The sequence below is a fragment of the Parasteatoda tepidariorum genome, chromosome 9, assembly GCF_043381705.1.
Source record: "Parasteatoda tepidariorum isolate YZ-2023 chromosome 9, CAS_Ptep_4.0, whole genome shotgun sequence".
NCBI lineage: Eukaryota > Metazoa > Arthropoda > Arachnida > Araneae > Theridiidae > Parasteatoda > Parasteatoda tepidariorum.
In genome coordinates, this window is record NC_092212.1 from 16,308,639 (window position 1) to 16,321,380 (window position 12,742).

Consider the following 12,742-nt stretch of genomic DNA (forward strand, 5'->3'; position numbering starts at 1 on the left):
AACAGAAAATATGGTAACATTCCCCGAATGTAGGAAGTATTTCCTTTATATATTTATTTTTTTAATTACTATACATTAAAGTATGGCATTATGACAAAAATTTGGTTAAATAATAAAATATATTTACTCAAAAGCTGATTAATAAAAATGTAAAAGTTTATAAACATAGTTATAATAACAAATATAATGTATTTATTAATAGGCAAAGATTGCACTAGATGTTATGAAGAGGCTGTTTCTGGTAGAACAAGAACAACTTCCATGGGAGAAGAGCCATTGATGATAAGTGATCCACGTAAAAGATTTCCTTCAATTTCAAGTGAAAATGAATTTAGTACTTTTAATAAATCGAAGAGAGAGCCAGCGCGAGTGTTTAATTCAGACCATACAACTCCTTTGGGATCTGACTTTGGTTATGGCACTGAAAGTCTACATAGTAGTCGAATGTCAGATCACACCTTAAGTGTTCAGTCTGATGTCAGTTATCACTCTTTGCACTCAACTCCCAGTCAAATGTCCTATGACTCTGGATATGCTTATAAATATAATGCCCAAAGCACTCAGTGCAAACCAATTCCACCTCCTCCAAATTCATCAAAAAACAATACATGGGATAATAAACTTCCTACCGTACCTTGGGGTGAAACTTCCTGCTCTTGGGATAATAATTCCCCGGGTTGGGACTCCCTTGCAAAACGGCATGTCACTCCACCTACCACACCAGTGAGTGTGCCAAAACAAAGTCCCATTAGAGAGAGTTTAGATACTAGAATTGAACTTCTTTTAAAACAAACAGAAGGAAAATCTAGCTTTTTAGACCTGGGAGCTGTGTCAGCTCAAATTGGAGAACTTTCCTCAGAGTCTTGCAATGACAAAGGCAAGTCCATGCGACCTCCCCTTCCATCATGGCCTCAGAGCTCTGGTCCTCCATTACCCCCGCCGCCAGACATGTCTCCTCAGCCCCCATTACCTGAATCTGATGAACCCCCTCCACCACCTCCTGAAGAAGATGATTTTGTGCTTGATTCTACGCCGCCATCTCCTTTTCTAAGTTATACTGAATACCATAAATGGGCTGTTGTTACCAATGACCTTGACTCTGGCAAATTAAACTCTCTCTCAGACATAGTTATTCGTGACGATCTACTTCTCAATCATCCAATCCCTCTTAAAGGAGTTAGATTATCAAATATTAATTGGAATGTAAAACTTGAACCAGATGAGAGACCTGATGAATCTCCTTTAATAGATGAAAAGGGAGATTCTACTCCTGTGCGTGATGAATTACCAATTGAGGATGATGATAAAATGTCGTTGTCTTCCCTAAGTGATGGTGAGAACAAATTAGAACTTCATATTCCAACTGTTATTGGGGGAGCAATTCAAGTTCCTCCTAATCAAAAACCACTTAATCATGTGCTTAATTCAGCTGTAGAAACAAATAAGTATGCATCATTATATCCACATCAAAATGGTCCCTCAGTGTATTCAGCATCAGATACGACCTCTACATATCCTTCATATCCTGGTGCGCCATCTTACGTACCTTCAAATGTTTATGGTAATCCTCCAGCACCAGGAACTTCATCATCATCTGCGTCTACCATTGTACCTCCTTATCTAAGTGGAAGTTCATCAGCTTCCGTTAGTCATCCAATGTATCCTAGTGAGCAAGTGCAAATGATGGCTCGTATGGGTATTTGGAAGCCAGGAATGGGATCTGGAATTTCAACTCCTGCGTCAAGCTATAACTCTAGTTACAATCATACTCCGTATTCGCTTGAAAATTATTATAACCGTTCACAACCTACAGTTCCACCTACTGCTCCTCCATCTTTCTCTGTTTCATCAGTGCCATTGCCTCCACCTTCCAAAATTGCTGAAATGATAATGAGACCACCTCCTGGATATCCAGTAGGGCCTCCTGGATTTTCTCAGCCTGTTGCTCCGGGTACTATGTCAGTGTTTCCACCATTTAGTCAGCCACCACCCATTGAAGTTAGAGATCCACATACTCCAACCATTAATGGTGTATTAGATGCAGTTGTTAAAGAAATGAAATTAGTTATGAAAAAGGATATAAGCAAACGAATGATAGAAATTACTGCATTTAAAAGATATGAACAATGGTGGGATGAGCAGGTACATAAAGAAAAGGTAAGTTTTTTAGATTTTTTTTAAAGAAAATTATATGTTCTGTTAATTAAATTGCATGCTCATAAATGTGATGAAAACTTAATGTAGTAACTCTTTGCTTTATTGCACATTGGGTTGCAATAAACTCTTAATAATATGTGTATATTGACAATTTCTTTTAAACCATGTGCATGTTTGAAAAACTATTAATAAATGTTTTACAAAAGCTTTGTTTAAAAAAATTATTATTTTATCTATCTGTATATCATTAGAACAGTTAAGAATCTAATATAAAATGGAAAATCTTTCAGCTTAAAACTCAAGGTGATGTTCCTATTAAAACACCTGAAAAAGTCCAAGCTCCTGCATTGTCATCAATCGGTGCTCTGTTTGATACAAACCGTTCATCATTTGGCTTCAATGCTGATCTTGCAAGTATTGGTCTTGGATTAAGAGCTACTATGCCAAGAATGCCTTCATTTAGGGTAATTTTTTTTTCTAATTTGAATGTTTGTTTTTTTTTCTCATAAACTATACATTAAATCTATCAATGTGTAAAAATGTTCTTAAAAATTTAAATTCTGCTTTGAGTTGTGTTTCAAGTGTTAAGCAATACCATTTTTTTAACAACAGTTATCAGTTTTATTTTTATTTTTTGGTGTGTGATTAAATATAGTTGCAAAACTACCTACTCTTCTGCATTTACATTGCATTTTCTGCACATTTCCTCATATCTACTTCTTTTTGAAAATATGCATAAGAATTTTGTACATTTTTAGAACTATTTATAAACTATTATTTGCATGAGGGCATGTATTCGCATGCTTTGCTCACACTATGACATCTTGAGTTTATGCTGTGCTTCAATCTGATTGATGTTGTAGGTTATTAATTAATTTTAAAATATAATATGATAGTGGAAAAAAGGATATTTTTTACTTCTATTTCATATTTATTTGAGCTGATAGTTTTAAAACATTTCAATACAATAACTGTACTCTTGATTCTTTAAATAGGGAATAAAAATTAAAAGCACTTTTAAGTCTTCTGCATTTTAAGTAATTCCTTCTACACTTTTATAGTAAATCTTCTGCAATTTAAAAAATTGGGGTTGGCAGGTATTTTGCATATATACAAAAAGCAGAAAGCTACGATATTTTTGATTTGATGATTGCATTAAAAAAGCAGAAGAATTGTAGACTGTGTAATCTATTATTTTTAACTATTGTCTTTTAAACAATGGACAACAAATAACATACAATGGACAATAGCCATTATCTTGGTTAATTATCTAAGTAGTTAAAGTTAATAATCTTTTGCTTGACTCAATAAGGATATAATACCATATACAACATAAAAACATCCATTACGATTTAATTACTTGATTGATTAATTTAATTTCATAAAGTTATCTTCAACTAATCCATTAAATAAAAAAAATTATAATTGACTCATTAAATGTCACTCCTTAAATCCTTATCAGTGGTAAAATAGTTTTCTTTATTTTCATGCCAAAAAAAATTTCTAGAATTTATGGAGAAACTATGCTTGCTACGAAAACATACAAATTTCACCTAGTGTAATACAACAGTTAAAGTTAAATAATAACTGCCAAATTGATATAAACTTTTTTAAAAATTATGTCATTTAGTACAATCACTTAATCTGTGCTCATTATGGTTCAGAAGTCTATGAGTAAATTGCATGTATTTGTGAGAAAATTTTTGTAAAGTATTATGGATGCTGTGAAAATCAATAGCACGTAGAGACACAGCAATTACATATTGTAGATGCCAGGGGTCTGTCCAGGCTAAATTTACTACCGTTTAGCAGTACCTTCACAAATTCAACTTTAGGGAAAACAGTTTCAAAAAATACTTTTTCTTAAAATTTTAATTTTGTATCCCGTAAGAAGCGATAAATCCATATTTTTGTGTTGATTTTTTAATATAATTTTTAATTTTCACAAATTATGTATAAATTTTCACAAAAGGTACCTCTCAGAAAAACCTAGACAGACCCCTAGATGCACACTTTTTCAATTTTGAGAATTTTCTTTAGCAACTTAATCCTAACTGTTTGATCCAAGTTTTATTAACCAACATTAAACTTCATGAAAGTTTTTGATCTGAAACAAATGGCCTACTTAAATAACAATGATGACTGTGTATTCAAAACTATTCCCAGGAGTGAGTGATTTATCTATAAAACTTGAGTTTACTGCATTCAAAAAATATGTTAAAGAAAAATCACCATTGTTAAAAAACAATATCATCAATGTTATTTAATAATGATGACTATGTATTCAAAAATATTCCAGGAGTCTATGAAACTTGATCTATCGATAAATCTTGCGTAACATATTATATGTTAAAGACTGTTTTAACCTTGACTTGTCATATTCTTGAATTTAGTTGTAGTTTCAGAGAAATGTTCACAACGTATAAGAAAAGCAAGGCAAGTACTGCCTAATTCAGTTAAAGTACTGTATTAATTTTTTTACGCCCAAATTTTTATGAAACGAAGGCAAAGTTGAAATAAATGTTCAATTCACTTAAAAAATAATTAAAAAAATCATATAAGATCTAAATATGCATATAAGAGAACTTAATTAAGACATTTACTGAATTAATTGAAAAGTTGCTTTCTATTTGTCTTTTAAATCATCATCTACAAACTGTCCACAAGGTATTTATATAGATTTATAAGCTATTGTATTTATATTTTAATATTTTTTACTGCTTTTTTATATTTTAAATGTACTTTTTCAGAGAAAAATTATCAAACCTCCATCACCTCCTCCTCTGGATGATGAGGACAGCAAAAAAGCTGAAGAATCTGGTATGGTCATGCTTCTGTATAAGCACTTGGTTTTTTTAAAACATATTGAAGATAAAATAGTAATTTTATTACTGTTTTTCAATAGATACTGAAAAGTTAAAATCAGAGTCTGATACTGAGTGCCGAAAATCTGAATCAGATGCAGAAAACTCGATTGCACCTAAAAGAAGAAGAGTTGTGTTTTCTTCAGATGAAGAAGAGCAGAGCTCTCAAGAAAGTGAAAGTGAGAAAGAAGAATCAGGTAGGCATCATATAAATATTTTAACCCGAACATTTTATTTTCAGAAGTGCTATTGTGTGTGTATGCTAGCAAAGAGCTGTTGGAAATACTATTGAGTTCTAAGCTTTTCTGGAAGGGTTCCTCACTCACAATTTTGTTTATTTATATTTAATCAATGGCGATAGAAAGATGTCACCTTATAGAGATAGTCACCTTATGTCAATCCTTGGTGCCTGTTGTCTCCGTTGTTGTATTTTTAAATTTTCCGATGGAGAAAGCCATAGCACAGCTAAACTTGTGATTATGTGTATTTTCCATGCATTTAATTATAATGTCATGTGCAGTTGACATTGTTTTATTTTTCTGCACCTAATGTAAATGTATGTAAACAAATTTGTTTGTACTACACTCACTCTCACTGTTTAGTTGCAAAAACTCTCTAGTCATGCAAAAAAATTTCTCCGTCCGTTTAATTGAACTGAATTTCATTTAATGGAACTAAAATAATCTTCTGTCTAGAGAGAAGAAGAAAAAAAAACCACATGTTAAGAAGAAAAAAAATTTGAAAGATAAACTATCTTATCATAAAGTTTCTAAGAAAATTAAGGATAATTTCTTGCTCTAACAATCGTATGTCTGTAATGTCATTTGTTTGGGAGAGTTTTATGGTCACAATGCACTCTTCATCTTTATTATTTTCTTCCTGCTATTCTCATTTTTCTCTAGAGTCTGCTTATTCCATTATTGAGATTTTGTATCCATAGGCTCATAATGTTATCCAGTATAACTACTTATCTCCTAAGCCATTAAATTCGAAATTTAATCCCATATAAATTGTCTTTATAGACATAGTGTTAAATTCAAGGGAAATTAAATTATAATTTGAGCATACATAAAAGATACTTTTTTAAGTTTTAATATTTATGTCATACGTGAAAAACAATGAGGTTTACACAGGGTTGCCACTCCAAAGGGAAAACCTGGAAAATGCAGGGAATTTAAAAATCACCTAAAATAACAGGGAAAATGCAGGAAATTTTGATTTTTTTCTTTACAAACTGGGAAATTTGTTTCTTATTTTTGTCTTTACAAACTGGGAAATTTGTTTCTTATTTTTGTCTTTTCAAAAAGGTGACCACTCAAAGCGTAATCTATGGGATGTTTAACCATGATATTTCTTAATATGTTGTGAATAATTTGTACAGGGAAAACACAGTGAATTTTTTTTCCAGATTTGAGTGGCAATCCTGTAAACAAATATATCATAGATATGTGGAAGGTTTTGCTACTGTTTTATGAAAATCTTTTTACTTATGTTTTTAAATACAGTGTTTAATATTTATTGTATGTATATGTTATCTTGGTATATGTATAATATATAACATTTTAAGCTTTAAAAAATTAAAAACCCGTTAAGTACTTTTATTCTGTAACTAATTAATATCGTATATTCACTGTTAGACCATAATAAAAGAAAATTTATGAACTTTTTTTTTCAATTTGTAGGTTTTTTTAATTTTATTTATTTTTTAAGTATACTATTAATGTTCTATTTGTTTTAGATGAAGATTCAAGTTCTGCAGAAGAAAGTTCTGGTAGTGAGAGCGATTCTGAAGAGTCTGATTTTGCATCTGGTGAGAGTGAAGGAGAATCTGCTGATGAAGAAGTTGCTGAGTCTGCAATGAGTGATGAGGATAGTGTGCTGGCACAAAAACAAGTTACTCCCATCAAAAAGGAAAAAGAGCGTATAGAATTATTGGAGTCACAAGAGGCCAAGATTGATGTTACATCAAATGAAAAATCAGTGTATGTTATACTTATTGCTTTTCTACCACCTATGAAATTAATAGACATTATGAGATGAAGCCAGATTTCTATATAATGTCACCCAAGAGAAGATTGCATAAACCTAAATTGCAACAAAATTAATAATCTCATTGAAAACTATTAGGAGTTAAGGAACAGGAGTGTGAAATAAATACCTGATTAAACATTCAAAATTGCTTAATATATATAAAATGATGGCATGAAAATTATAAATTCTGACTGAAATCACCTGGATGCCAGTTTGCGATTTAGGTAGCACAAAAAAAATGATTGGAAGAGAAGGAAAAAAAAGGGAAAATTATTTGTAATTTTTATTAGACCTAAATATTATTGAATTTAATTACATAAATAAGAATTTATTAACTGAAATTTGCTTATCCTTTTATTTCCCTAGTCATGCTTTTTATTGAATGAAAACTTTAGCCTAATTCCTGTTCAACATCTATGTTTATAACACTTTTAAAATATGTTTAAAACATCGTATTAACATAACATATTGAAGAGCATGTATTTGCCAATTGTACTTAATAATTCAGTGATATCACTTCTGTTAATGAAGCCTAATACTTCTTTTTTAATATTGCTTAAAATTACTGATTTGTTTTGTTTTTTCAACAGATCATTAATAGGTTTATTCACAGCAATAATAGTGCATTCTTTACANTAAAACTATGGAAATTACAGCCTACAATTTTCTTAAGCAAAACCAAAGGAACTAACTTTTCCTACTAATAAAAAAAAAACAATTTTTTTGAAGGTCTTATGTATGACTGGATTATGACAGCGTATTATTATATTGAAATTGTGAAATGAAAAAGCTAAGTGCATCTGCAAAAAAAAAAAAAATTAGAATATGTTTAAGCTAAACCGAAGTATTTAAATAGTTAAGATTCTAATATGTTTCAAAATAGATAAAATTATCTGCAGTTAAATTATGTCTACCATAAAAAAGAAAAAAACTAACATGGTGGGGAAGCAAGAAGTTTTTTTAATTTTAAAAATTGTGTGGTTTCTATTCAGTTTTATTTTCATTACATGGACTATTGTTTGCTAATGCCTTTTAAATGTTGTAATTAAATTTTTAATTTCATTATGTTTTGTATTTATAGTTTATGTAATAATATAATAAGGATATAACCATCCTTTCATTTGGAATTATCATTTATTTTTCAGAAAAACCTCCTTTGAAGGTGTTCTGGATAATTCTAAAAAGAAACCCAGAGATAGTCTCACTAGTTGTGATGAGGAATCATCTATTGCTGAAACTCCAGTTGTTACTGCTGAAGAAGAAACTGAGCAAGAAAAGATGGATATTAGTGATGATCTTGATGATATTTCTGAAGGTGAAATAGCTCCAAGTGATAAAGAAATTGAAGAAGATAAGGAAAAAGAGCAGACAGATACCATATCAAAACAAGCTGAAAAGAGTACTGAACCCAAAACTCTTAAAGAAACTGTGTGCGACAGTGACACTGACTCCACAGCGAGTGACACTAAAGGAAAGGAAGAAAAAATAAAAACTACTAAGGAAAAACCTATGGAGGTTGAAACTCTTGAAACAGAAGCACCTAATGATATAGTACAAGAAGCTAGTCATGAATTTAGCCACTTAGAAGCATCGGAAGCTTTAATGGAATTGGCATCGTTCTATTCGGCGTTTGATCGTCAGGACATTGCCAAAACTGCTAAAGAAGCAGAAACCATCGGCAAGTCTGATGCTAAAAAAATTGATGAACAAACTAATGACTTAACTAACGGTGAGCTAGATTTTGATTCGGAAGCAACTTTGTCTGCTGATGAATCTAAGATGTATGAAAACATGAACAGTGAGGAAGAATACATTTGTAGCTTAGAAGAGTATGATGGCAATCATGTTACGCAAATGATTCACGAACATAGTTATTGTGTTCCTAAGTTTATAAGGACGCCTAAGCTTCCTCCTCCTCCGCAGCAGTCTATTCTTAAACCGGTGCAAAAAACTAGTGATAAAACTAGTAAAAAAACAGTTACTCTCCAAGGTGGGGATCATGAATATACTAGAGCACGAGTTGTAACTCCTCCATTTGTGAGACCTGAATCTCCTGTGAAAGTTGTACCAAAGAGAAAAACAAAAGTTAAGAGAAAGCGACGATCTAGCAGAACTAGTTATAAAGAGAATTATGAGGAAATTAGACAGACTCCCGAACCCCCTTCGACTTACACGGGCTTCACGAAACGAAGTGTCATTGAGGAGATGTGTGTTCTTTATGAATTTTTGAAAAACGGTCTTGACCAGGAAGATACCATGTACCTGCAAAGAAGTTACGAAGCTTTATTGCAGGATGATACCCAAGGATTCTGGTTAAACGATACCCATTGGGTGGATTGTCCAAATATCCTTTCGATTTCATCATTCTATTTATATTTATTTATTTATTGTTTTCTTGTCTGTCTCTTAATTTTTTGTCATGTTTTTGTGAACATTCGTGACTGGTTACTAACCATTGATTGCTTGATAAATCATAAAGGTATTTTACAAATAATCTGCATTTAAGCCTACTTCTTACCTATATAATAAAATAAGTTGTATATATATTATATTAATATAGAAATGAGTTTATTATTTTTGCTCTTAGTTTCATTTTTTTTTTATTATTATTATTATTTATCTATGTTTGATTATTCAATTTATATTTTAGCATTTCTTTGTAAATTTCCACAAATTTTAAAATAACTAAAATGGATTGTTTTAATAAATAAATTTTCATACAATAAATATTGCATTAAATAAAGTTTGAAAATATTACTATACACCTTCAAATCCCATTAAAGTTGTAAGTTCTTAGACATTTCTTAAGCTGAAAAAATAAGCATGAACTTCATTGATGTTTTAAAAAAGTAAAGAAATTTGTTAAGATCAATGATAGAAATTTATTTTGAAAAATCAAAAGCTTATCATTTTGTTTTTGAAAAAAGTTAGAGGTATATTAAAAGGGAGAAAAAGTTATTAAATTGAAATTAGATGGAAAATTACTGAGAATGCAGGACTCGTAATTGTCCTGAAATTTCCTGATAAAAAGTATTTTGCTGTAATTACTCCTGATTTGTTGCTTTTTGTCCTGATTTTTGTGTGTGTTGAGAACATACCATTTCTTTTAATTCACGAGGAAGGTGGACTTCTCAATTATAGGTTTATCTCTTTCATGATTGATTCCAATCAAAATTACAATAATCGTACCATAGAATTTTTAAGGGTTGAATTGAGGAATCATTCTCTAAAATTACTTTTGAGCACAAATCTTCAGTGGCATATTCACATTTATGTCAAAAAAATCTTAAGTGGCATATTCGCTTTGTTTTTATTTCAAGATTATTATATTCCTACTTTAAGATTATTTGATTAAGGACATCTTAACTCAATAGCAAATTTTAGTTATAATTGATATGAGAGAATATTAACTAATTAATAATATTTTTTTTTTACGCAATAATCTATGCATTGACTTGAGACTATTAAAAGTTGTTCAGTTTAGGTAAAATTATACTTGAAAAAGATAAAACTTTCAATTCTAAACATTGTAAATCTGATAAAAATAGTATATTTTGTTATTCTTTTGTGTAAAAATTTGCATTTATTACATTTAAGTAGAGCAAATTATGTATATATATTTTTTTATTTGTTGTTTGCCCTTTTTAAAAGTAGTAAAGTATATATACTGCTCCAAAAAAGTGTCCTGATTTTTTTTTTTTTTTCTGAAAAGTTTTATTTTAAATTTTTATTTAAAAGAGACTACCCTTATTTTATCTTAGGCCCACTATGGAGCTTGAGAATGTCATTTTTGGTGTTGTCAAAGGATGCTATTTTGTGGCAGAAGCAGACCAAAATGCCATAACAAAAAACCAACTCAACATCCATCCCATTACATTTAACAACTACAATAATTTCATTTTGGTCCAAATCTGATTTTAGTTTTTCATTATTCCTGTAAGCTCCTATCCTGTTCCAGTTATTGAGAAAACCTATTAACGTGCAAGGGTTTGAATTATCTTCTAACTTTGAAAAAAAAAAATATTTTTATTTCTTTTCATTATATTAGCTACTGCTGTTTCATCTTTAGGCCTTCATCTTTAATCAGGTTTTTTTTTTTTTTTGCCTTATTTAATCATTGTATTTTCTCTGAACATGCTTAATTCTAATATATATGTAAATAAAGAAATATATATATATGAATGTTAAATTCTTGTGTGTAAGTCTTGTAATCAGTAAATAGGAGGGGCAAAAATGTATTCCTTTGTTTTGAAGTTCTGCGGCATGGATCAATCTTACAAATTGTACTAAATTTGGATTGTGTTCTACACACTGAAAAAAGTGTCTACAGAATTAAGGGGGAAGAAATCCAGGAGAATTGCCAACATAAAATTTTTGTGCATGCATTGCGTACAATCTGCGATTTTGAAATATCATTTTCGTGTTCAGAAACATGATGTCACTAAGTTGAGGATTAAGGGCAATCCACCAGAAAGTGGAGGCGAAAGGAAGTTGCATCCTGTAAAAAGGAAACCAGTACATTCCTGCCCGTTTCCTTGTGAATTCCCTTTTTTTTATCAGTGTTTTCCCATTTTCATAGGGTTTTTCAGTCTGTTGTGCAGTATTATTATGACCGATATATTTTAAATTTGGCATTCGCGATATGAATTTTCCGCTACTCAATTTCATATAAATCAAATCAATTCTTAAAATTGCTTCACATTTCAACATACTTTTTTAAATTTTGATGTTTTCATTACAATATTTTTACAGTGTTTAATATTTTCACAATAGGACAATTAACAAATTTTTTAGAATGTTTTTTTTTTTCATTTATAATTATTTTTGGATTATATTGTTCCTGCTTAAAAATTGGAATTTTTAATTAAAAACTTATGAGTCTTGAAAAATGAATTTCATGTAATGCTTACTGTTATATGCTTTGCTTTATTTTTTAATCTTTTTCATAATGTGCCCCTTTTAGTTTTCAGCACTCTGAGAATAAACCTAAACATAACTTAGCAGTGTGAATGATTTTATTATTATAAATTAAAATATTTAAATGTTATTCCAGTACATGTCCTAATTACTTATTGAACTGATTTAAAGTGTTTAGCTAAGATATTTAATTTTTATTACATTAAGATTTAAAGCAATTTTTATGTGTTCTTGTTCTTTTTTAATAGAAGATTTCAAAAAATATATTAGTTCTTTTCATATAAAATAACTAGTTAAAGTGTATTAACAATATATACTATACACTTTCAATGGTTCTAAATGGATGGAAGGCTAAGAAATTAATGTAATTAGTAACAACTATAAATTATGATAATGTTCTAAGCTTAGTGAAATATTTTTCAATTTCTGCAGCCAACCACTTATAAATTAAGAGAAATCCAAAAGTTTAAATAAAGAGAGGTCAGTGCCAAAAAAATGTTTTTAAATTCATTTAGGTACAACATATACACCGAAGAGCCATTACATTATGACCACCCTGCTAATAACATGTAGGACCATCTTTAGCCCTCAAAACTGCTAGCACCCGTCGTGGCATTGATTCCACAAGGTGCTGATAGGTAGTCTGAGGTATCTGGTACTAAGCGCTCACCAACTGGTCCTGCAATTCCTTCACATTGCAAGGGGGTAGCGTGGCAGCACGAATTTGGTTTTCCAAGTAGGACCACAAATGCTCTATTGGATTAAGGTCAGGT

General features: G+C 30.4%; 1 protein-coding gene across 1 annotated transcript in view; it reads left to right on the forward strand.

Annotated features, from left to right (window-relative positions):
- LOC107457294 (SET domain containing 1) overlaps nt 1-12,742 on the forward strand; it is a 34,647-nt gene that overhangs the window by 15,315 nt on the left and 6,590 nt on the right. Inside the window, exons 7-12 of the mRNA XM_071185628.1 lie at nt 203-2,157; nt 2,448-2,621; nt 4,908-4,977; nt 5,063-5,218; nt 6,760-7,003; nt 8,198-9,396. Of these exons, the coding sequence (XP_071041729.1) occupies nt 203-2,157; nt 2,448-2,621; nt 4,908-4,977; nt 5,063-5,218; nt 6,760-7,003; nt 8,198-9,396 (3,798 nt within the window). The remainder of the gene's footprint in view (nt 1-202; nt 2,158-2,447; nt 2,622-4,907; nt 4,978-5,062; nt 5,219-6,759; nt 7,004-8,197; nt 9,397-12,742) is intronic.